Source organism: Phascolarctos cinereus, unplaced genomic scaffold, assembly GCF_003287225.1.
Source record: "Phascolarctos cinereus isolate Bilbo 61053 unplaced genomic scaffold, phaCin_HiC Scaffold_5;HRSCAF=322, whole genome shotgun sequence".
In the NCBI taxonomy this organism is placed as follows: domain Eukaryota; kingdom Metazoa; phylum Chordata; class Mammalia; order Diprotodontia; family Phascolarctidae; genus Phascolarctos; species Phascolarctos cinereus.
In genome coordinates, this window is record NW_027555958.1 from 294,327,811 (window position 1) to 294,350,945 (window position 23,135).

At 39.6% G+C, this 23,135-nt stretch overlaps 1 protein-coding gene across 1 annotated transcript in view; it reads right to left on the reverse strand.

Moving 5' to 3' along the window:
- The window catches only part of NMT1 (N-myristoyltransferase 1), a 57,183-nt gene extending 39,935 nt beyond the window's left edge, over positions 1-17,248 (reverse strand). Inside the window, exon 1 of the mRNA XM_020997412.2 lies at positions 16,989-17,248. Within this exon, the coding sequence (XP_020853071.1) occupies positions 16,989-17,125 (137 nt within the window). The 5' untranslated portion in view covers positions 17,126-17,248. The remainder of the gene's footprint in view (positions 1-16,988) is intronic.
- Positions 17,249-23,135: the final 5,887 nt, after the last annotated feature.

Here is a 23,135-nt window from a genome sequence, read left to right on the forward strand (position 1 = left end):
GAACCAAGAGGACTTTGTACACAATAACAGCCACGTTATACGATGACTAATATTGTTAAACTTAACCCTTCTCAACATTACAAGGACCTAAGACATCTCAGAGGCCTCGTGATAGAAAATGCTATCCACATCCAAAGAAAGAACTATGGAAGTTGAATCATTATCATTTTTCCCCCTTCTGTTGAGTTTTGTTTCCTCTTTATGATGGTTCCTCCTATTGGTTTTAATTTTTACTTATACTTCACTAATGTGAAAATATGTTTAATAGGAATGTAAATGTATAGCCTATATCAGAATGTGTGCCATCTAGGAGAGGGTAGAGAGGAGGAAGGGGGAGAAAAATTTTAAACTCAAAAGCATATGGAAGTGATTGTTGATAAATCAAAATAAATTAATAAAATTTAAAAAAAAAACGACACGCAAAAAAAAAAAAGAGTATGGGACCGATGAGTTAAAGACTTTAAGGACCAGCTTGGCTATGTTCAGAAAACCTTGGCACCAAGAACAATTTTTTTTTCGCCACAGCAACTCATGAAATCATCTATTAAGGAGCAAAAAGTTATAATATACATTAATGGGTGAAGCACTGATCCTGATGAAATAATTGATCTCCTAAAGTAATAAAATATGTAATTCAATTTTGTTAATACACAGATATATCTGCTCAGTCAGCCCATTTATATTCATTGAGTTTACTTATTCAGGGGATAGTAATCCTTTTCCATCAGCCCCAGGAGTTCTAGAGAAGTTACTAAACTTAAATTCTAGTAGTTGTTAGGTGATGAAATAGCTCCCTGCCCTTAATTCCTCATTTATATCAGTTTATGGAATGTATGACCAAGCACTATTAAATGACTTAGATGAAATCATGTTCATAATACAGCAGTAAAGGAATGATGGCTAAAAAGGATCAAGATTAAGGTACTAAGATATTGTTCTGTTGGGTGAAGTGATGTAGCACAGAGTATGAACATTAGGAATGAGGAAGAAAAATCAAATTCAAATGAGCAAAGTGTATGTGATGACTGCTTTTATTTTGGGAAGTAGGAATGGTCGAAAGATGAGCTCACCCACTTCACAAATTTCCAAAATTGAGCTTGTGGTCATCAAAGGCACGGCAAAATTTGTAATCCTGCTTATAATTATTTCCAATTTGCTTTGGATAGCCAATAGAAATATTTTCATGCTACTGTAAGTATTAGTAGCTATGGAAGAAGAAACAGTAGTAGGAATCTTGTTTTATTTTATATATTATCAGTATGAATGCCAGATTAACTCCTAGGTACACGAAGACACAAAAAACTAAGAAGTTGGTATAGTTTTCCTTGTACAGGCTTGTACCAACGAATGGTGTAATTGGGGGTGGGGGGGGAAGTCCTGTCTTAACCTGCTCACCAAATATACAGAGTTTAAGAGCTCAGGGAGGATAGAAACTTGGTCCTTTTACAGAACTCCAGGTATTAAGCCACTTTCTATAAAAGTATATTGTGAATGCTCAACTTTTTCTACATCCAAACCACATTAAAAGGACTGCCTGAGGGGAGACTTCCAAGTAGTCCAACTTGATGCACAACAGTAGCCCAAAATTTGTTCTTTAGAATTATAAATCTTTCATTACAAGAGATTGGGCCAAATGCCTTGAGCATTGCAGGAAACTACAGGGATCTAGTAAGGCAACTGACCAGGCTTAGGCTGCTAAATCCCTGGACATCCCTAAACCAAAGAAGTCAAGAAAAATCAGAATGGGCCCAAATGCTTTGGTTCCATTTCTGAAGAAACCAGGATCCAGGTTCATCAGGGACATCATCAAAGGATATTTCTGCTCCCTATAAACTAAGATTCAAACCATAAGAAGAGTTCTAGAATTCAGCTAATCTCTTTGGTGTCCTTCACAATGGAGTCCGGCCAGAACTTTTACACATAGCATAGCAAAGCAAGTACAACTTACTTTATTCAGCAATTAAGTTAGTGCTGGAACCTATCTTCAAATCAATTATAGAAGGTTTATACTCTCTGGATGGCACCTGATATTAACAGGAAAAGCCTAAAGTAAATCACTTCACTGAGTCTTACCTTACTCATCTGTAAAATGAGAAAGTTGGACTCCATTACCTCTAGCTTCCTTTTCATTTTTAAATTCTAGGATCAAAGGTAAAAACACAACAGTCTTTCAGAACACTGTTGTTTTTTCTTGGAAACAAAATTCAATGGAGGAATGAACAGATGGATAAGGTCTAGCAGAAAGAGACACTGAAATATTTCTATCTTTGAACAATTCCTGTAAAAAAGATATGACTGTTAGTGGGCCAATGGTATGACATGGCATCTTAAAAAGCTAATGCTATCCTAGGCAGTGTTAAAATAGGCATAAAGTATGGACCAAGAGAGGTAATGGTTCTGCTAACTTCAGCTCTATTTAGATTCCAATGAACACACTGTGTTCAGTTATAGCTGTCACATTTTAAAAAAGACATAAATAAGTGGAGATGTGTCCTGTACTAGGTGAATAAGATAGAAAGGGACATGCCATGAGGAACTGTCGGAAGGAACTGGGGATATTCAGATTGGAGGGGAGAAGACAAAAAAGAGACAAGATAGCTGTCTTCAAGTACAAAGAAGGTATATTACATGAAAATGGGATTAGACTTGTTCCACCTGATTACAGAAGGCAGAATTGAGAGCAAGAAGGTAAGTTACAGAGAAGCAAATTTAGGCTTAATCTTTAAAAACAAAAAACCAACTTTCTAGCGATCAGAACTATCCAAGAGTAAGATGGGATGAAATGACGCAAGAGGCAGTGGGTTTCCCTTCATTCAGAGGTCTTCAAAATAAGGCTTGGAACTACTTGTTGGGATGTGTGGTAGGAGGGATTCTAGGGCAGGCTAGACAGCTCCTGAGGTCTCTTCCAGTTCTTAGATCCTGTGACTTCCAATTTCCTTTATCTTCACCCCTTTCCAGAGGCAGGGTTTCTATTCCTAGGCCTTTCCTAAGAGTAGATGGGTGCTGACAACTGAGGTTAAGTATAGATAAGTGGTAAGAAGTGGGAGGTATGAACGTTTATCTCTTCTCCTAGAAAATCCTGCTTACCTCCTAGGAGGCTCAAGGCATAAATCTCAGAAAGGAGCTCTCCTACATGGGATAAAGCCTCTTTTCTCTGAGCAGAAAGCAAGGAAGTAGGTACTCTTTCTTCCTCCTTTTTCTCAAAAACAGGTTATGAATCTGACTGAGAATTAGAGTTAAAAGAATTGGAAGAAAAACAGTGGATAAAGGGAATATATGCAATCAAGAAATGGTACTTTGAAAAGACAAATAAGTAATTTTAAGTCAAAATGCCTAAAGAGAATATAGTCAGATGTGTTCCTGTGAATCAAGGATGAAGGAAGAAATGGGGGAAGGGGGTAGGTAGGGGAGAAGCCACAAGTTAGTAAGTCAACTTAATGCTTTTTATTAGGAATAGGCTGAAGTGTTCATTTGACCATGTCCAGAAGACCAAAGTGGGATTTTCAGCACACTGAGAGACTTCAGAGATAACATGAACTCTATTCTATAACTCTGCTCCTCTTCCATATCCAATGGGATAATAAAATCTACTTGAGGGTGGAACAGAAAATATATCACAGTAGGGGATGGATTAGTCATCTAAATTCTAATTCAATTCAACACTTACTAAGTGAATATTATATGTAAGGGCTGTGTATCATGGGTTGCCATGGCCAAAGAATTCATCACCAAGTGGAGCCTACTGGTCAGCCTACTAGTCTACCTCCATACTTAGCCCATTTTAGTACTTGAAAGGAAGACAAAGTCTATAACCAGAACCGGTACTGAAGCCTTTTCAGCACAGCAGAAGCTACCAGAAGTAGCACTATGCTGGGAATACGCCTTTAAGAACAAAGAGTTACCTGCACACTACGATGAGGTAACTCAGTGGTGCAGAATTTGGAGGGAAGGGTGGGCTGTAATATACAGCTTTGGAAAAGTACCCACATCATGGAGATCATAGAGCTATCAAAATATATACAAAGACATTGCGCTAGATACTGAGAATAAAAAAGATGAAAAATGATCCAGTTTCTACATTCAAGGGCCTCAAAGAATTTACAATCTAATAGATGGGTGATTATACAAATATGCATGACACGAAGGATGTTTTAGAACAAAAGAGTAATCTAGACAAAGAACACTGAGAAAATGAGGTAAGAAAGGGAACTTTCAGCTAGAAAGAATCAGGCAAAGCTTCATGGGGGAGACACACCTGAGATAGGTTTAGAAATGAAGTCCAAGCACAGTCTAAACAAATACTACTTGCGGGGTATGCTATAGCAGGGATTCTGTTGTGTATGGAATGGGCTATGTGGCCAGTAGGGTCTCCTCCAGCTTTCAAGTTCTGTAATTCTGAGAAATGCATGAAGGTATGAGAATAGTTAGTAGTGTAGCTGGGCTTATACAGATGAGAATAAAAAGGAAATAGTATGAAAAATGACTGGAAGAGAGACTGGAAACCTATGCCTTTAGTAGCAGCCTAAGGGGTCTGTATTTTATCCTACAGTTTGTAAGGATTCAAGGGAGTTCCATGGTCATACCTGTGCATTAGGAAGATTATTATGGCAGCCGTGGGAAGGATGGTCTAGAGCAAGAGTTAGGAAACTACTACTGCCTGAAAGCTGAATCAGACCTGTGTAACCCCTGCAAGCTACGAATGATTAACATTTTTAAACAGACTTGCTGGGCCTCAGTTTGCTTACTCTTGGTCTAGAGGAGTAAGACACTGGAGGCAAGGAGACCAGTTAAGGAGGATATAAAGTCCAGGAGAGAGATGAGGAGGGCCTAGTGGGAGTGGGAGTAGAAAGATAGGGATGAATACAAGAAATATTGCAGAGGGAGAATAGACAGGATTTAGAAGCTAACTGGACATTGGCTGCAGGACTGGGAAGATGACTGACATTTCAAACCTGGGTGACTGGGAAGACAGTGGTCCCACTAAAAGAAATAGAGAAATTGGCAGGTGAGATAGGTTTAGTAAGGAAAGAGAATAAGTTAAAATGCAGATTTATTGAGTATGAAGTGCCAATAGCATATCCAAGTGTAGATGTCCAGAAGTCAGTCAGAAATATATCAAAGTCAATAAAACTATGCATACCCTTTGATCCAGTAATACTACTACTAGGGATGTATCCCAAAGAGATCACAAAAAAGGGAAAAGGATCTACCTGTACAAAAATATTTACAGCAGCTTTTTCTGGGGACAAAGAAGTGGAAATGGAGGGAATGTCCATCAATTGGGGAATGGCTGAACAATTTGTGGTATATGAATGTAATGGAATATTATTGTGTTATTAAAAATGACAAGCAGATATATTTCTGAAAAACCTGGAAAGACTTACATGAATTGATACTGAATGAAGTGAGCAGAAACAGAACACCGTACACAGTAAAAGTAACACTGTGCGATGATCAACTATGATTGACTTAGCTCTTCTCAGCAATACAATAATTCAAGACAATTCCAAAAGACTCATGATGGAAAATGTTATCCACATTCAGAAACTATGTAATCTGAATGCAGATTGAAGCATATTATTTTCACTTTTTTTGGTGGCTTTTCCCTTTTGTTCTGTTTCTTCTTTCACAACATGGCTAATGTGGAAATATGCCTCCAAATCCAATCTCTTTCCATTTCACCATGGAAGACACAGACTGAGAAAAGGTCCCTGAATCTGACAATTAAAAGTACCTGGTGACCCTAGAGAGTGGTTTCAGTGGAGACAAAGCCAAATTTCAAGGGACTGAGTAAGTGGAAGTAGCAAGTATAGATCACCACCAAGAGAGAATGATCAATGGGGCAAGGTCTTCAAGACAGTGGGAAGGGATGGGATCAAGGCTATTAAGTAGAAGGGTAAACCTACCATCTTCTGAACCTGGAAAAAAAGGAGAAGAAAATGGGTAAAGCTAAAGAAAAGATTTAGAAGTGCAGAGGAGAGACACAGATGGCCTGAATCTTCTCAATAAAGTGAGAGGCAAGGGCAGCTACTGAGAAACAGTTATAGGTGGAATTACGGGCTAGAGGACAGAGGTTTGTAATAGCTGCTACAGGGACTGGATTAGGAAAACATTGATGAATAAAAAGATTGCTATACAAGTCAAGCTGAGTTTAAACAGTGTGAATTTGCAATTAGCAAAATTTCATGACTTCTAGCAGTTCTGGGTAGCTTACAGATGGAACAGGGAAGACAAATACAAAGATGTTTCAGGGTTGGGTACTTTAAAAGGACTGGAATATCAGGAGGATTACAGGGCAAGCAAGGGCTTTGAGAGTGGAAGATGACGTCCTGTTGACACGGCTGAAGGTGATGGGAAAGAAAGGGAAACCACAAGAGAGAGGCAGTCCAGTCCAGTGGAAAAAGTGGTTCTCTGGAGCCACAGAACCTGACTTGAAATCCTGTCTCTGAGGCTTATGACATGTGTGAGCTTGGGCAAGTCTTTCAACCTTTTAGGGTCTCAGTTTCATCTATAAAATGCAGGGATTGGACTGCCTGAGGTCCCTTTTTGGTTTTAGATCCTATGAACCTTCTTGGGCCTCAGTTTCATCATCTATAAAAATAACAGGTTTGGACCAGATGGCCTCTGGGGTTCCTCCCAGCTAGGTGGCACCATAGGCGACAGCTGTAAGATCCTGGGCAAGTCACTTAACTGCTGTCTACCTCAGTTTCCTCATCTGTAAAATGGGGATCATAATAGCAACTGCCTTCCAGGGTTGTTGTGAGGATCAAATTAGATATTTATAAAGCAGTTAGCACAGTGCCTGGCACTTGATAAATGCTTGTTTCTTTCCTTCCTTCCAGTTCTACATCCTATTACCTCATAGATCCCATCACCTATGACTGAGAGAACAGGGAGGGATGTAGGGACCACAGACCATGGTAAAACTAAGAAACTAGTAGGAAAAGCAGAAGGACAGGAGATCGTGATCAGAAGAAACTTTTAAGTTGCAGATTTTGAAAATGGACAAGTGTCAAATGATGGTAATGTCTAAGGTATGTAAGAAAATAATGTCTGAGATATCTAAGGTACCATCTAAGGTAAGGTATGACCAATACCACGGATGGCCAAAAGAAGGTGAAAGTGGATATCACTAGAGTAGAGGAAATTGAAGAACTGGCCAGAGTACCAGGAGGGTCTTCAATTCTTAACCATTAATTTCTGTTTCATCAAATAAGGGCCCAGGAGGAAAGACTGCATTTTCACAGCCCTGACTTTTCAAGAGATGCACAAACAAAATCCCTGACTTTTCTACCAAGGGTAATACAATTAAAAAGTATTGTGCTTCAAGTCAGGAGACCTAAGTTCAGACCCTGCCTCTGCCATTTGTAGTGCCATGGATAAGTAATTTAACCTGAGTTTCAGTTTCCTCATTTGAAAAATAGGAATTAAAAAATACCCATAGTACTTATCTCAGATGGATGTGTGTGGATCAAAGAAGATAATGTATGTCAAGTGCTTTGTAAGTCTTAAATCCCACTACAGTAATCCCTGCTCTCCTTCCCATATTTTCAATAAGAAATGTTGGCTTTATTGTTAAGACTTAAATAGACTTGGCCTGCATAACCATTTGCCCCACACCAATTTTCCTATTTCTGTTAACATTATCATTTTCAAAATATTGAAAATAATCATCTCTCTCCTTAATCTGTTCTATCCAGTCAGTTACCAAAATCCTTTTGATTTTTCCTCTCCATTTTCTTCACCTCATGTCTAAATGATTGCAACAACCTTCCCATTAGTCCTCCTGACTCCATTTCTCCTCCCACCGAGCCATCAAGCACACAGCTGTCAGCATTTCTTTTCTTCCTTAAATATCACTTTCACTACAACACTGCCTTGCTTTAAAACTTACAATGGATCTCTGTTTCTTAATGCATTTAGTCTAGACTCCTCTAGCTTATAAAATCTACCTAATCAACTTGATGTCTTCCTAGCCCCCCCCCCCAAATATACATTCTCCCCTTCATGCAGGCAGGCCCATGAATATGCTGTGCTCAGTCCTACCCTAGTGCCTCTGCACTTGCTGGTCCCCTCACCTAAAATACCTTTTTCTCTCCTTTCTGACTACCAAAATCCTACCTCCCTTTAAAACTCTGCTCAAGTTTCCACTGTCTCCACCAATCAAATCATGGACTCTGAGAGATCATTTTGCACACTGTCTTTCCCATTTTATAGATAAGGTAAACTAAGGCTCAGGAAGATTAAGTAGATTGCCCAAAGTCCCCTGAGTAAGAAGAAAGTTCTTACCATTATATTCTGCTGCCCTAATTTCCAAGCTTGGTTAATCTCTCTCTTTTCCGATACTGATTTTGTATTAGATACAACAATTTCCCCCTCAAACTTTTCTGGCAAACCAATTTCTTCTGATGCCTACACTCAGCACAGGGCATGACATGGGCTCTTAGAGGTCATATGAAGCATGAGCTATAGTGGGACCTACAACAAGCTGGAAAAGCTTCCAGCAGGATCCCAGGGCACCATAATGTCTGCTGATCACAGACCAGGCTAGTCACGTTCTAAAAGACTCCTCATCAACAGGTTGGCCACAGGGTGATGGATGTTTTGGTCCCTCCTGATGACTTCCTACTAAGCCATGTAGGGGTTTCCATTTGTATTACATAGAAGCAGTACCCACAAGAAGGTTCACTGTTGTCTCGTGTCACTTCATTAAATTTTAAATTTTTTGAAAGTAGAAAGCAGTGTAACACATGGTAGGTATTCAATAACTACTTATTGATTGCTTGATTAAATCCAAAAAAAAGAAAGAAAATGTGAAAGTTCAAATAACAAAGACTGCCAACAAAAACACTTAATACAGTCTATGGAAAAGGACTCTGGTGTTTTTGTTTCTGTTTTTTGTTTAATTAAAAGAAAATCAAAATTTTTTAAAATCAAAAGCATGCTATGAAAGCAAAGTAAATATACAGTTTCAAGCTACTGGCTTAAGTTTTTAATATATATTTCCTATTGCCCTGTCTTCCCCAGTGCCAACACCATTCTTACTATAATAGATAACACTGTAATTTTTTAAAATGGCATCAATATCTAAAACATACATCATAGTTTTAGGTTATAGCCTAAGACCAAGAAAAAAATAATTCAGGGAACAAATAAGCAACTTATGCCTCTCAGTTTCTGCCCTAAGAAATATCAATTTATCTGTTTGTCTACAAGTCAGATTTTTGGGACAATTTAGTGAAAACAAACTCTAGTCTTTAATATCCTTTTGATTCTATTTTTAGACATAGGGAAATCTTTCTGGCAAACCAATTTACTCATGAGGTATGATACTTACATTTGTAATCCTATTAGAATCCAGACAGCCCCAAGAATGGCAAATGAAATGGTATTTATAAGGGGCTGTCTAGATGGCAGATCACATAGCGTACAATGGAGTATTCCAGAGTCCCAGTTCACATACTGTTGAGTATGCAGGACCATTAATACAGTACATAAGGTTCCACATGTTTGCACTGGTCAACAATTTGTATAAAACCACCTCTGGCACTCTTCTGCAAAATACAAAGATTTTAGGATTGCCACAGAGGTTCAGTGAAAAAACCAAAAACTAGTTTGTGGCAAAGAATTTTTAAAATTTCAGCTTTGTCCCACCTCATTCCCCCAGCTCACTAGTCAAGCCTTCAGTATGAAAAACTCTTTGAGGAAAATTCATTTTGGGGGAACAAGAGGGTACAAAAGGCCTAGTATTTCCAGGAAGAGAACAAAAAGTATAAATGCTATTCTAGACAATGGCCTATCAACTCCAAAGTAAAAGTGGCTGTTGTCTATATGTAATTACTACCATGGTTGAAAAACTTCTTCCATGACTTTATTTAAGCACTGACTGAAAACTGTCACCAAATTTGTATGGTATAATGGTCTATGTGGAAGAAATTGGTGAGCAACTGGTGGTGCAGTGCATAGAGAACCTGAGTTCAAATCTAGCCTCAGATATTTACTGGCTTTGTGACCCCAGGCAAGTCACTTAGCCTGCTTGCCTCAGTTTCCCCATGTGTAAGATGGGGATAACAACAGCACCTATCTCCCAGGGTTGTTGTAAGGATCAAATGAGATTATAATTGTAAAGCACTTAGCACAGTGCCTAACACAGTAGGTGCTATAAGTGTAAGCTATTATTATTAAAGCCAAATTAAAAGCTACAAAATCCATATTAACAAACTCAGGAAAAGGTCAAAGATTGAACTGACTGAACTGGTCCAAAGGCAAGTACTTTCTCCTCTTACTCCTTCATATTCTCTACCTAGAAGAAAGCTTAGCCCATTAACAGGAAAAGGCATCAAGGAAGTTGGGAATGGAACTCTTTAGACATCTCAGAAAAGTCAGTGGGTTAGAGAGATAAAGAATGAGCATCACTACAAAGACTGAGTTATGACCATCTACATCTAATTCTAGATGTAAACATCAGACATTCCTGATACGGTCTTATAAACAAAAGATGTGTAACAAGGCTGGAAGTCGTGTAGGTAGGGGCCAGGGTGTGAAGGGCTTTAAAAGGCAAAGAAGCTTTTACTGGGCAAGGGGATAGTGATATGATCAGACATATATTATAGAATTATCGCTTTGGCAGCTATGTGGCAGAAGATTGGAATTGGGAGAGACTTGAGGCAAGGAGACCAATTAGGAGGTCACTGCAATTGTCAAGGAAAGAAGTGATAAGAGCCTAAACCTAGATGGTGGCTGTATGACTAGTGATAAAGGTGACAGATCAAAGAGATGATGTAGAGGTAGAAATATCAAGATTTGAAAACTGATTTGACTATGGGGAGTGAGCAGCAGAGGACAACAAAAAAGGTGTGAACCTGGAGAACTACAAAGATGGTGAAGTTCTTAACAGAAATGGAGAAGTTTGGAAGACAGACAGGTTTGCAGGGAAAAATGAGTCCTGGTTTAGAGATGTTGCATTTAAGATGTCTATATTCAGATGGAAAGGTAAAAAAGGCAGCTGCTGATGCATGACTGGAGGACAGGAAAGAGACTGGGGCTGGATGCAAATATCATCTGTAAACCCATGGAAACTGATAAGGTTACCAAGTGAGAGTATAAAGAGGGAACAAAAGACTGCTAAGGACAGAGCCTTGAGGTGAACGTAGTGGGCATGACATAGATAAAGCTCTAGCAAAGCAGAACCAAGACACATCAATTGAAAAAAACAAAATCCAACCTAGAGAGGAGAGAGTATCCAGGAGGAGAGGGATGGTCAACAGTGTCAGATGGTACAGGGAGCTCAAGAAAAATGAAGTTTAAGAAAAGTCCACTAAACTTGTCAATTAAGAGAGCACTGATAACTTTGGAGAGCTCAGTTCCAGCTGAATGAGGTTGGAAGTCAAGCTGCAGAGAGCTCACAAGAGAATTAGTAGAGAGGACATGGAAGCAACAAGTGTAAACAGCTTTTTAAAGGAGTTTAACTGAGAAAGGGAGATACAGGATAATAGATGGATAGCGCCCTAGTGAGTGTTTTTAAAGCATGTCTGTAAGTAACTTGGAAGGAACCAGGGGAAAAGGAGAGGTTAAAGATGAGAGGACAGTTGAAGATAATAATAGGGGCAATCTGCTGAAGGACTTGGGAGGGGCTGGGATCAAAAACAACAGGTAGTGAGGTGGTGAGAATGGCCACCTCTTCATCAGACAGAGTAAAAGAGGATAGAATGTAAGGCTGATTCAAGGAAATGTAAAAGGAAGAAAGGAGGAAAAGGGAGCTCAGGATGAATTTTTTCAGTACATTATAAAGTGAGGCCTTCTGCTAAGGTGGGGGGAAAGGTGGAAAGTTTGAGGGAAAAGGAGGTCTTCAACAGTCTCTTCAAGTGGGATAGTATGTCAATTAGGAAAGGATAAAAGTACTGACTTAATGCAGTGAGGGCCCAGTTGAGGTCAGATAACATAAATTTGTGGTAAACCCAGTCAGCTCAATTGGGTGACTTCCTCCATTATGAAGCATGTGAGTAGGAAAGGAGATGGATAGCAGGAACTACCCAGGATTAAATTTTAACAAGGCAATTTCGGCAAAATACAAGGTGACAAGGGATTTGAGCACAGGGCAGTGTAGAACTGAACTGGTTAACCATAGGATTGAGAACAGGAAGAGAGAAAATTAAATCAGAACCCAGGTAATGAACTGAGAAAGTACTAAGGGGTAGAGAAACTGAAGGTCATGATGAAGAAAAAGAATAGGAGAGGGAAGCCATAGAGAGGGATGGAATGACAGGTTTTGATCAGACCGACTGATGAATATCAGTTTTTGATCTCAGAGATGGAACACTTCTGAGTAATATCAAAATCAAAGGTGTAGTCATCGCTGTGTGTGGCTGAGATGAAATGCAAGAGTTCATGAGGTTTGAGGAAACAGTTAGCTCATAATTTAAAATAAAAAAAATCATTAACTAAAGTTGGATCTTTTAATTATATCTTAAAATAAAAATTGAGTTCCACTAAATAAATCAGAATTCCTTACCAAAAGTCAGCACTTTGAACAGCAGGCTTGAAGAGAACGCTATGTATCTGCTTGAGTCTTTTAACCCCAAGATAGCAACAGTATTAACTGTTAATGTTAAATTAATAAACTGTTAATAAATAATTAATAACTGTTAGTAAAACTAGGAAATAAAACTGGTGAGCAGGTTAGTCTAGAAATGTGAAGAATCAGCAAAACTGGCTTGCCATGAGAAGCAGCCTCCCTGAAATAGATTCTCATTTACTCCTCATTTCTTCTTCTTTTGAGCTTCTCTTCTCTTTGAAGCAGTCCTTGATTAGTTTCCTTTTAAATCTCCTCTTAATTGGGAAATAAAATTAGAAAGCTTATTTGATATCAGTAATGAGGTTTCTCTGTTTCTGCTTTGATCTGGTTTTGAAAACTGGATGCTGGAGGGAAAAAGGAAAAACAGACTGAAAAAGATTCCTTCTCTTCATGAGCCTCAAGCAAACATAAGCCATCAGATGGGTATAGAAAGTATCATACACGGGGCAGCTGAAGAATAAAAACAAAACTGCTTAACTAAAAGCAAATTTATATAATATACTTCTAAGACCTTTCTTTTCTCTTGTGCCTCTCCATGGAAGATAAATCCTTCTGACTGAGAGGTAGGAGAAAATATTAAAATGATCCCTCCAGTAGAGTGTAAGCTTCTCAAGGGCTGAGATGTCTCTATTTTGTAATTCTACCCCATCTCCAAACATAATGCTCAGCATACAGCAAGCATGTTGACTGAATATTGAGTTTGGAAAGTGACAAAGAATTGGAAACTGAGAGGATGTCCATCAATTTCAGATTGGCTGAACATGATACATGCATGTGATAAATACTATTGTGCCCAGAGAAATGATAAAGGGGATGGCTTCAGAAAAACCTGAAGACCTGTATAAACTTATGTAAAGTGAACATAACTAGGAGAACAATTTATACAATTAACTGCTGTATTATAAAGATAATCAACTTTGAAAGACTTGGTAACTCTGTCCAACACAATGACCAAACACAATTCCAAAGGACTCATGATAAAATATGCTATGTACCTCCAGATAGAGAGGTAAGAAGACTCAGATTGCAGATTAAAACATATTTTCTGTCTCTCTTTTTCGGACATGGCTAATGTGTGAATTTATTTTGCATAATTATAGATATTTGTAATGGATTTTATTTTTCTTGCCATCTCATTGGGGGGGAGAGCAAGATAATTCAGAACTGAAAATAAAATAAAATTGAATTTAAAAAAATTTTAATGAATATGCCATTGTAGAGAAATATATAAAGAGAATATGTTCCCATCTCATGACGGAGAAAATGCCAAAGAATATGCGCACCCTGATCAATGGGCTTTTAACCCAAAGGCTTATCAGCATCTCAATGGGATTGGTGACAAGGGAAATCAAAAATAATTCTGTTTTGATATTGCACAGCACAGAGGAACTCTCCTGAGAGCCTAGAGTATATATTCATTATACTAACCACTATGAAATTCAGGAAGTAAATTGGATCCATCCCTCTCATTCCGAGAAACATCGATTATTATTTTTTCTCTATTATGGTATGAAATGTTTTGTACTACTACTACTTCTTTGGAAGTTCCACATTAAAAAACAAATAACAACAACAAAAATACCACCATCATAAAGCATACAGATCAGCAAAGGCTTCTATATAGCCTTATCATTTAAAATAACAGAATTTTAGTAAGGGATCTTGGAAATTATCTAGTCCAAGATCATCTGTCCAGAAAAAATCATCTTAAGACAAATAAGAATATGAATTTTATTTATTCAAATACCTAATACCCTTCTTAAGAAGAACACCCTTTCTTAGAAAATTAGAAGAAAAAAATTTGCACACAAGTTCATTTTTCTACAGCATTCACCCAGAATGCTTATGTTCTATTAATTAATAAAGAATGCAAAATTACTAAGAGATCAAGACTTAAGTCATTATCTCACAGTCTACTGGGAAAATCATGTGAGAATATCTATGAAAGCACTTCATCATGTAATGTTTTAAAAAATTAATAATGATAACTCCAAGACATAAAGAGTGTGCCTAATTCAATTTCAAAGTCTGTTACCATTTACTCAGTGAACTCATATGTGCTACGATCAACACCAATATAAAGGCCTAAGAGAATACCTTTCCTACTATTAATTTTCACTGGGTACTCTATAGAAGGTTTCTACCCCACATCTAAAGATTATAAAATTATTTTGGCACTTAACAAATGCACAAAATTTGTAACATTAATCTTTGGAGAAAGAAAAAAAAGGTGGTGGAAGTGAACTGTGATTTTTTTTCACTCTGTGCATAAGGGACTGAAAAGAGTCTTACACCTGTGGGACAAGGGCAGAATTGAGTCCCTCTGGTTACACCAGAAGCAAAGAACTCAGATAAGAGCTGCACACACATTTTTAAAGTCTAAGGACCAAAACTAGTGCCTTCCCTCTACAATGCAGCCTTCATTTTTCATTTATTCACATTTCTACACCTAGACTGACATTAAAAACTCATTTGTGCCAACAGAACAAAACCAAGTATTGAACTTTACTTTCTAAAAAAGCTGCCACTTTGTTATACTGTAAATAACAACAAAAAGGTTCTGAGAAAGATTTCTCAAAAGGATTTTAGAAACAGAAAAGGAGACTACAGAAAACAAAACTAGCTTTAGTCCTATAGACAGATGACTGAGAGAGGAGGATGTACTCACAGCCACCGTTCTGCAAGGAAGGTTAAAACAAATTATCCAAAGAGAAAAGAAAAAGACTAGTTCTCCAGCTCCAGAAATGACTTTCACTTTCAGCAATTCTCATACCTGACTTTAACCTCTCCCTGGGACAACAACTGCAGCTTCCTTCCTGTTCTGCTTCCTCCTTTTAAGTTATTTTCAGCAATCTGCCAAAATGTAAGCTTTTATAACAATGTTATCTTCTATGAAATACTTCATTGCGACATTATATTAAATTATAAAACCAAAACTCTGAGGATGTCTTTTTCTCACTTCTTGGAGGATTCTTGTTGCTAGGCCAAGACCAATACAAGAAATTATCAGCATGGCTACTATGATAAAACTCACACTCCTTACCACACACCACCAGACCTTTTGGTAAAGAACTTAAACTCTGAAACAGTGTGAAAATAAATGGCTGGCTCTAGCTTGTAAGCAATGGTTTGGATGCTCTAAGGCAAAAACCTGACCCATACAAAAAAAAATCTTTCACACTCCTATGCCCAAATCAATTTCCTTCTTTTTGAGGATAGTACTGTATAAAACTGTTGTCTTAAGGCTAGAGAAGGAAGTTTAATAATCACTACTCTCCTCAAAATGCTGAACAAAGGATGCAGTATTAGACCCAGAGCCACACAACTCCATTCTATGGAGCTGAATTTTGTGGGAGAAGGTACTTGGATGGTTTTGTTTTTGTCTGGACCAGTGATTTTATCAATTCATCAAGTATTTATTAAGCCTACGCTGTGTGCCAGGCACAGTAAATACAAAGACAAAAACCATACAGTCCCTGTCATCAAGAATCAGCCTTTATCTGGGAACTCTCAGTATTGAAATTCCTGATGCAGATGCAATCAGCAAGTCATCTGTAACTTATAAATTTTACAGGGTTGCCTAGAGCACTAAATGACTTTCTTATTCTCACAAGGCTAGATTTCAGAGGTCCAACTAGTGCCCAGGTTAGCAGCAACCTGGGAGGCCAGCTCTCTAACTACTATGTCTGGCAGCCTCTAACTTTGACAGATAACGGTACAAATATGCTAGTATACCTAATTATATGATGTTCATGAATCTTATGGCCTGTTTGGGACAAGGGGCATCAGATTCTTTTAACTACCACCTAGAGTTTATAAGGCCCTTCAGACTTAGAGATCCTTTGGTGGTGACGAGCAGCAACATAAGGATACAAAATATTATTTTACAATGTAATTATGGTTTGTAAAGCCTGTTGAGCTTCTTCGCTGGTAAAAGCACTATACTAAAGGGAACTATTTATTGCTAGTTTATTGGCAATAGGTTATTCTCTACACCAGGCATCTCTCTCTCTCTCTCTCTCCCTCTCTCTCTCTCTCTCTCTCTCTCTGTAGCTTTCCGTTCTTTGGAGGACATTGTGATTGGGATCCAAAATGTTGTGCCACAAAAATTATAAACAAAAAACACCCCTCCCTCAGTTGGGCCTGTAGCACACTGAGGTACTACTATAACAGAGAACTTTTATATAATAGGAGTATTGAATATCTCAGGCCTAGATTGCACTGTCCCCACCCCTGGTAATTGACAAAGAAAGTAGCCAATCACCAGTCAGAATCCCATTGCCTTAGCAAATGAGAATACGAAGGTGGGGTTAGGCTAGGCTCCGGGCTGTTCCCCACAAGCCCCCTTCCCCCTTCCCCGAGACCCAGGTTGTGAGGAGACGGATTAGGAAGCGGGCTCGGAGGAACTCGTTACCCCCGGTTGTAGCTGTTCTCCTCCTCGTTCTCGCAGTCGCTGCAGTGCTCATGGCCATTCCCGTTCCCTTCCATCAGCTGCGGCGTCGGAGGCGGCGGCGGCTGCTGCTTCACTGCTGTCTCACTCTTATCCGCCATCTTGAGTTGGGAGAGCCGGGCTCCGCGCCCCGCTTCATGAGGGACTGCTATTGGACGAGGAGGAACCGGCGATGTTTTCTGGGCTTTGTAGTCTTTACGGAAGGGAACGAACGGGTAGAAGGGGAGGGTTCATTTTCTGAGAACCGATAAGAACGGACTACGTTACCCAGAAATCACGAGGTCAGAGGGCGGGTCGCAGCTAACAGTAAAGTCGCCTTGGAGGAGCGACGGTCCCCGTAGGTCTTCAGGATTCGGATACCCTTCGAGGAAAGAGGGGCCTCAAAAGTGAGGGAGGGTGGACACTTTCTTAAGAGCACGAGCTGCCCCGTAGGATGCTGGGAGTTGTAGTTCAGTGCCTACCTAGGGTACCTCACATGGACTTTTCCAAGACCTGAGATTTGACCTTAACCTAACCCTTGGCTAACCCAAAGCCCTAAGCGAAGCAGTTTATTTGCTGCCGTTAATAACCGTTACCGTTCTGGGCTAAGTGAGAGACAGAGGCCCGAGGGTGCAGGCAGGAGGGGAATTCTCCAGGGCTGGAGTGTTTCTTGTGGGGAGGGTTTGGGGGAGAAGGACTAACTGTGGGGGGTGGAGGGGAACGGGAGAGGTTCTCTTTAGCCCATAGCTAAAGGCTCAGGTGGACCTCCATCCAAAAGGTGAGAGCTAATCTACACCCCCTCCCGCCCCCCCTTCCTCCGCTCCACCTGGTTCCTGGGCAGAGTGCAGCAGATTAAATTCCGATGTCTACTAAACCCATCAATGAATGATAGGAGCAGTAGCTTTTTTCATGGAGGATGAGCTGGTTAGTAGTTGGGGAGGCCCTTTCATTTCAAAGAGGCTTCTTTGCGTCTTGAGGCTTGGGAGTTGGGTTCAGAGATTTAGCTCAGTCACTGAGTCAATAAGAATTTATTAAGAGCCCCCTGTGTGCCAGGCACTGTGCTAAACCTCTGGGGATACAAAGAAAGGTAAAAGACAGATCCTGCCCTCCAGAAGCTCATCTGCTAATGGACAAATTGCTAACAACTATGTACAAACAAGCTGTATACAGAATAAATAAGAAAAAATGAGCAGAGAGAAGGCACGCTGCAGTATGAGGACTCCTTTCTGACCTAGCCTGACCATTGCTAGGGGTGAATGTGGAGTAGCCAGCATTATATCTGAATTGTATCCTTTTTAATCTTAAGAAAAGTTTTTCTTACATTAGAAATAATTTTTCTTATTGTTTACTTAAGCATACTTATATGGAGCAATGGATAGAGCACTGGAGTCAGGATTACTGTGTTCAAATCCAGCCTCAAACACTAGCTGTATGACCTTGGACAAGTCACTTAACCTCTGTCTACCTCAGTTTCCTCAACTGTAAAATGTGGATAATTATGGCATCTACTTCCCAGATTTGTTGTGAGGAGGCTGTGGGTAGAAGGACTGTCACTCCCCATGAAGGTGGGGGAGAAAGCTGGGTTCAGGGACCTGGGACCAAAGGCAAAGACACCACACTTTTAGATGAGCACAATAGCTCGGGAGCCTGCCCCATTGGCACTGAGAGACAGCCCAGCTCAGGGATGGGTAACCTGGGACCTCCAGGCCAGATGTGGCCCTCTAGGTCCTCAAGTACAGCCCTATGACTGAATCCAAACTTTACAGAATAAATTCCCTTAATAAAAGTATTTGTTCTGTAAAATTTAACAGCAGAGAGCTCATAATCTACAAAGTATGAGCCTGAGCAAGTAACTTAACCTCCATCTTACTGCAAAATGGGCATAATAATAGCACCTAACCCCCAGGGTTATTGTCAGGATCAAATGAGGTAATAATTAATTGTAGAGTGTTTTGCATAGTGTGGGGCCTCTAGTAAGTGCTATATAGATATTAACTATTGTTGAATGCAGCTAACCAAGAGCTGACCTTGCCAGATCCAGAGCTACAAATTGCCTGAGGAGAACTGATAACAGTTAAAAGAGGACCATCCCAACTAGTTTTAAAAAAAAAGAAAAGAAAGAAAAGAGGACTAGCTATTAGGACTCCTGAGCCTCCTTAGACTCTTCTATGGACTTTCAGTTGTTATACAAAACAGCTTATTTAATGGCTTCTTGAAGCTGTGGCTCCCCCCTGGGACTCCCTCCCTATTGAAATGTATTTAACCCTACCCCTCTTGGACACTCCAGTACCTTGTTACTTCCTGGTGTCTCTGAATTGTAATTCCCTTGCCTCTATTAGAGATCCTATGTTTTGCTACATTGGTAGTCTTCTTTATTTCAGGTGAACATATATGACACTACCATCATCGTTATTAAATATTTATTAGATGCTTACCATGTACCAGGCACCGTGCTAAGGGAGGAGGCCTCCCATGGTGGGGCAGGGGGGAGATGAGGGGAGTGAGGGATGTGGTAATGAAAAAAAAGATAGTCCCTGTCTGCCCTCAAAGAGCTTACAATTTAATTAGGGAAGAACACACACAAAAGGAAGCTGAAGAAATGGGGGGGGAGTTCATGGCTCTACTCTCCAAAAGTGGGACAGAGGCTAGTGATGAGGTGGAGTACCAAAGCTAATGGGATTTTACAGGATAATGAAGTTTTCCCAATAATGGACTATCTGGGACATGGTAGAAAAGTCAGGGAAGTCTCAAAGTAGTGCAGCCAGGTGGAAAATGAGGGGATGTTCTGAGGTGAATGAACTCCTTGGCACCTTTCTGAAAGAGAAAGCATGTTGAATCTTTGTGGAATTGGAGTTGTGAATTGCCTTGGCCACATGTGTACCCTACACATGTTCTTCATAAGTCTGGTCTCACTCTTCTTCCCAGAGGGATTGAGTGTGTTCATGGGAGACCATGCCCCTGATAATTGGGAGAAATACTTTGTAACTACTGACCTTGCTGTGCCATTTGAGTTCTTTGCTAAAAAACTGAATCTACTAGCTGAGTAAAGGGAAGCCTACCAGTAAGAGCTTTTGTTCTAGTATTTAGGAGAAGAGTCACCCATAGGGTTGTCCATAGGACCCATGCGTAGTAACAACCGCTCCTCTACAGACCCAACCTGCTGCTGGTCGTATGAGTTGAGCAGCTGAGCCCTGACTGGAATGTCTCAGTATTAACATGAATTCTGAACTCTGGAAGGTCACAGCATGTCCTGAATTTATTTTTAATTAAAAATTTCTAACTGAACTTTATTTTTTTTTCCTTTCCAGGACAGCTTTCTTTTATCTCATTTTAAAATTAATCTTTATGATAGCTTCAGAATTATTTGGAAACTTTTTAGATCATGATCTTCCCACCCTCATGACCTCCCACCTCCTTACCTCCAGAAGTCACCCTCTAGATGGTTGGTAATAAGGTGAGACTGAGGTTCTCTCACTACTGGAGAATATTCTCAGTTCTCATCTCATCTTTACTCCCACTCCCATTCTCTTCTCTTATATCCCTGATCTCAGCAGTATTCACATTTATCAGATCATTGTTATTAGACTCAGTGTCACCTTCAGATTTAATGGCTTCAGTGGTGCCATTGACTTCATTCTTAGTATCACTTTCCTTCCATTCCAGTATTTGTGTTTTCACTGTTTTTCTTGACTTGTGGACTTCACACTTTTAAAAAAAAACTTCAAATTCCCTCTTGTCTTACGGAAAAGTCTTCTCTTTGTACTTTATGGTTCTTTCTTGTGCTACAATGTGAAAGAATTAGGTTAAGATAAGTTAATTTTATTTTCTGTCCTTTTCTCTTAGATTTTCTGTCTTGTTCTCTGTCCCAGCTTTTTCTTCTATGTTTGTATGATTTTCAGTCTTGGCTTGTTGATCTCCTTCGGTCTTGTTTATAAGATCTAACTTTGGGCTCAGCTAGGAGATCTGATATTAATTTCAAAGCAGTCCTGTTTGTTTTTTCTTCTAAATTTCCTTCAGTTTTCTTCTGTGCATTTTCTTTTAAACAAATGGATGTTGGTACAAGCAGAATCCCCATATCACCTCAGGCCAAGAAACAGATTGCCTGCCGGAGACATGACCTCTTAGCTACTTTGTCTTAGATGATCCAGTCCTGTGATGGGGATTGGTGATGCTGTCTTCTGTGACGTGAACCTGTTTTCCTGGCATTGTTCCTGGTTATTGTGATTGTCTTTTATAAGAAGATCTACTCTGATACTCTCACTATATGAATTTTTTACTTTTAAAAAATTATATTGTTTTATATTTTTATGATTTGTATTAAGCTCCTCCTCCAGGTCTACTTTATGCTAGGTTCTTCTGATGAATGCAGTGATAAGAGAGAATATTTTATCTGGTGTATCCTTTTTAATATTAAATAAATTTGCTTTTATTGATATACGTTGTCCACTAGTGTCTCACTGCATTCTAGTCCTGAGCCAGAATCACTGGGTTGGTCTGAATTAGGCCTGGTTCAGAATACCAACTCTTTTAGGAATCCCCTTCCCGACCCCTCACCTTAGTACTTCCATCTGGGATCCAACTGCAATAGAAACTCATCTTTGTTGAGTTAGGTATGCACCACTCCTGATTTAGATTCCTTAAAAGGGGCAAAGGATGGTCAGCATCTGAGGCCTCTTTACTGATTTTATTGGCTTTTCAAAAATAGATGGTCTGTGGGTTTCCCAAATTGATGGAAAACTGCTGGGAGGGGCTCTACATTGGTTATTTGGGAGCATGCCCTCAGCAGCTATTGTTTTTCAAACTTCTCCTGCTCCTATCATGGCCTACAAACTTCCAAAGTGGTGAAAGCCTAACCACCCTCAGACCTCTCCCTCCCCTGGCCAGCAGCAGTAAAAGAGTGCATCTGTGGCTCTCCTATTAGCAGGGATGATTCCCAGCTCCTCTCCTTACTCCTGCTTACATTCTCTTTCCTATATCTCTGATCTCAGCAGGATTGAACATATTTTCCAGTTTGAGCTCTGGGCTAGAGAACATGCCTATATAACCTGTGGGTTCCCACCCCCATCACCATTGTCTCTTATTTGTACAGTTACCAAGTCCATCAGCTGCCCCTCTGCTTAAAAAAAAAAAGCTAAGAGGTCTTTCTTCAGTTGGTGAATACACACAGCTTACTCATTTCTTTTTCCTTATGCTAGTGATCCAGTTTTTCTAGCATCATTAACACTAAAAAAGAAATGTTCATCTTGGCACTATCATTATCCTCTACATCAACCTTCTTTAGCACCCACCAGGTTAATCCATTTGGGCCAATGTATGCCCTCCTTCTGTCCCACTGAGAGGACTTGCCCACCAAAGTCACAGGATGCCTTCCTCCACTTCAATTATGAAAACCATGAGCTCATTCTGATCTATTCCACCTAATTATGTGGCCAAATGTATGCCAGGTACAATCAGGTTAAGCCAGTGGTTCAGGCTTGGAACTGGAACAAAATGAGATATTCGCAAAGCAGAAGTGTCAAATTCTGTCTAGGTAGGAGTGAAGCTTGGACCAGATTAAAATGTAATTGGGAAATGTTTAATAAAATAAATAAAAATACAGTCGAACACAGGAAATGTTATTTTGTGTTTTTTTCTAAGTAAATTCCTGGCAAAGATATGTTTCTATTTGAGTTTAAAATCACTACTGCAGATCACTTTCCCAGAAGTTTACTTATTAACAATAGCACTTTCAGTCAGCAATGACATAGCACTAGTTCCACAGATAAATTCCCCCTAGTTTCCATAAGGAAATGCATCTGGTCCAGCAGTATGTCTGGTCAGATGGGGGTGGTGACTTGAATTTTACTTTTTAATGATATGGAAAGGCTAAACTGTCTTTTTTTATTTCCAGCAGTGGCCCATCTATCAGGTCTGAAGGCCTCTGGACTACTCATGGGCTGTTTTTTTTAATGTCATAGGTGAATGGAATGCTGAGTCAACTTCTTGAGCCCTAGGCCCCTAGACCAATTAAGCTCTGGCGACAAAAAGTGAAGACTACATATCAGGGATCTTAGTAAATATACTTCTCCCACACCTTTCATTATCTCCTGGGGTATATGGGGTATTCAGGATGGCCTAACACCCCTGGTGAGA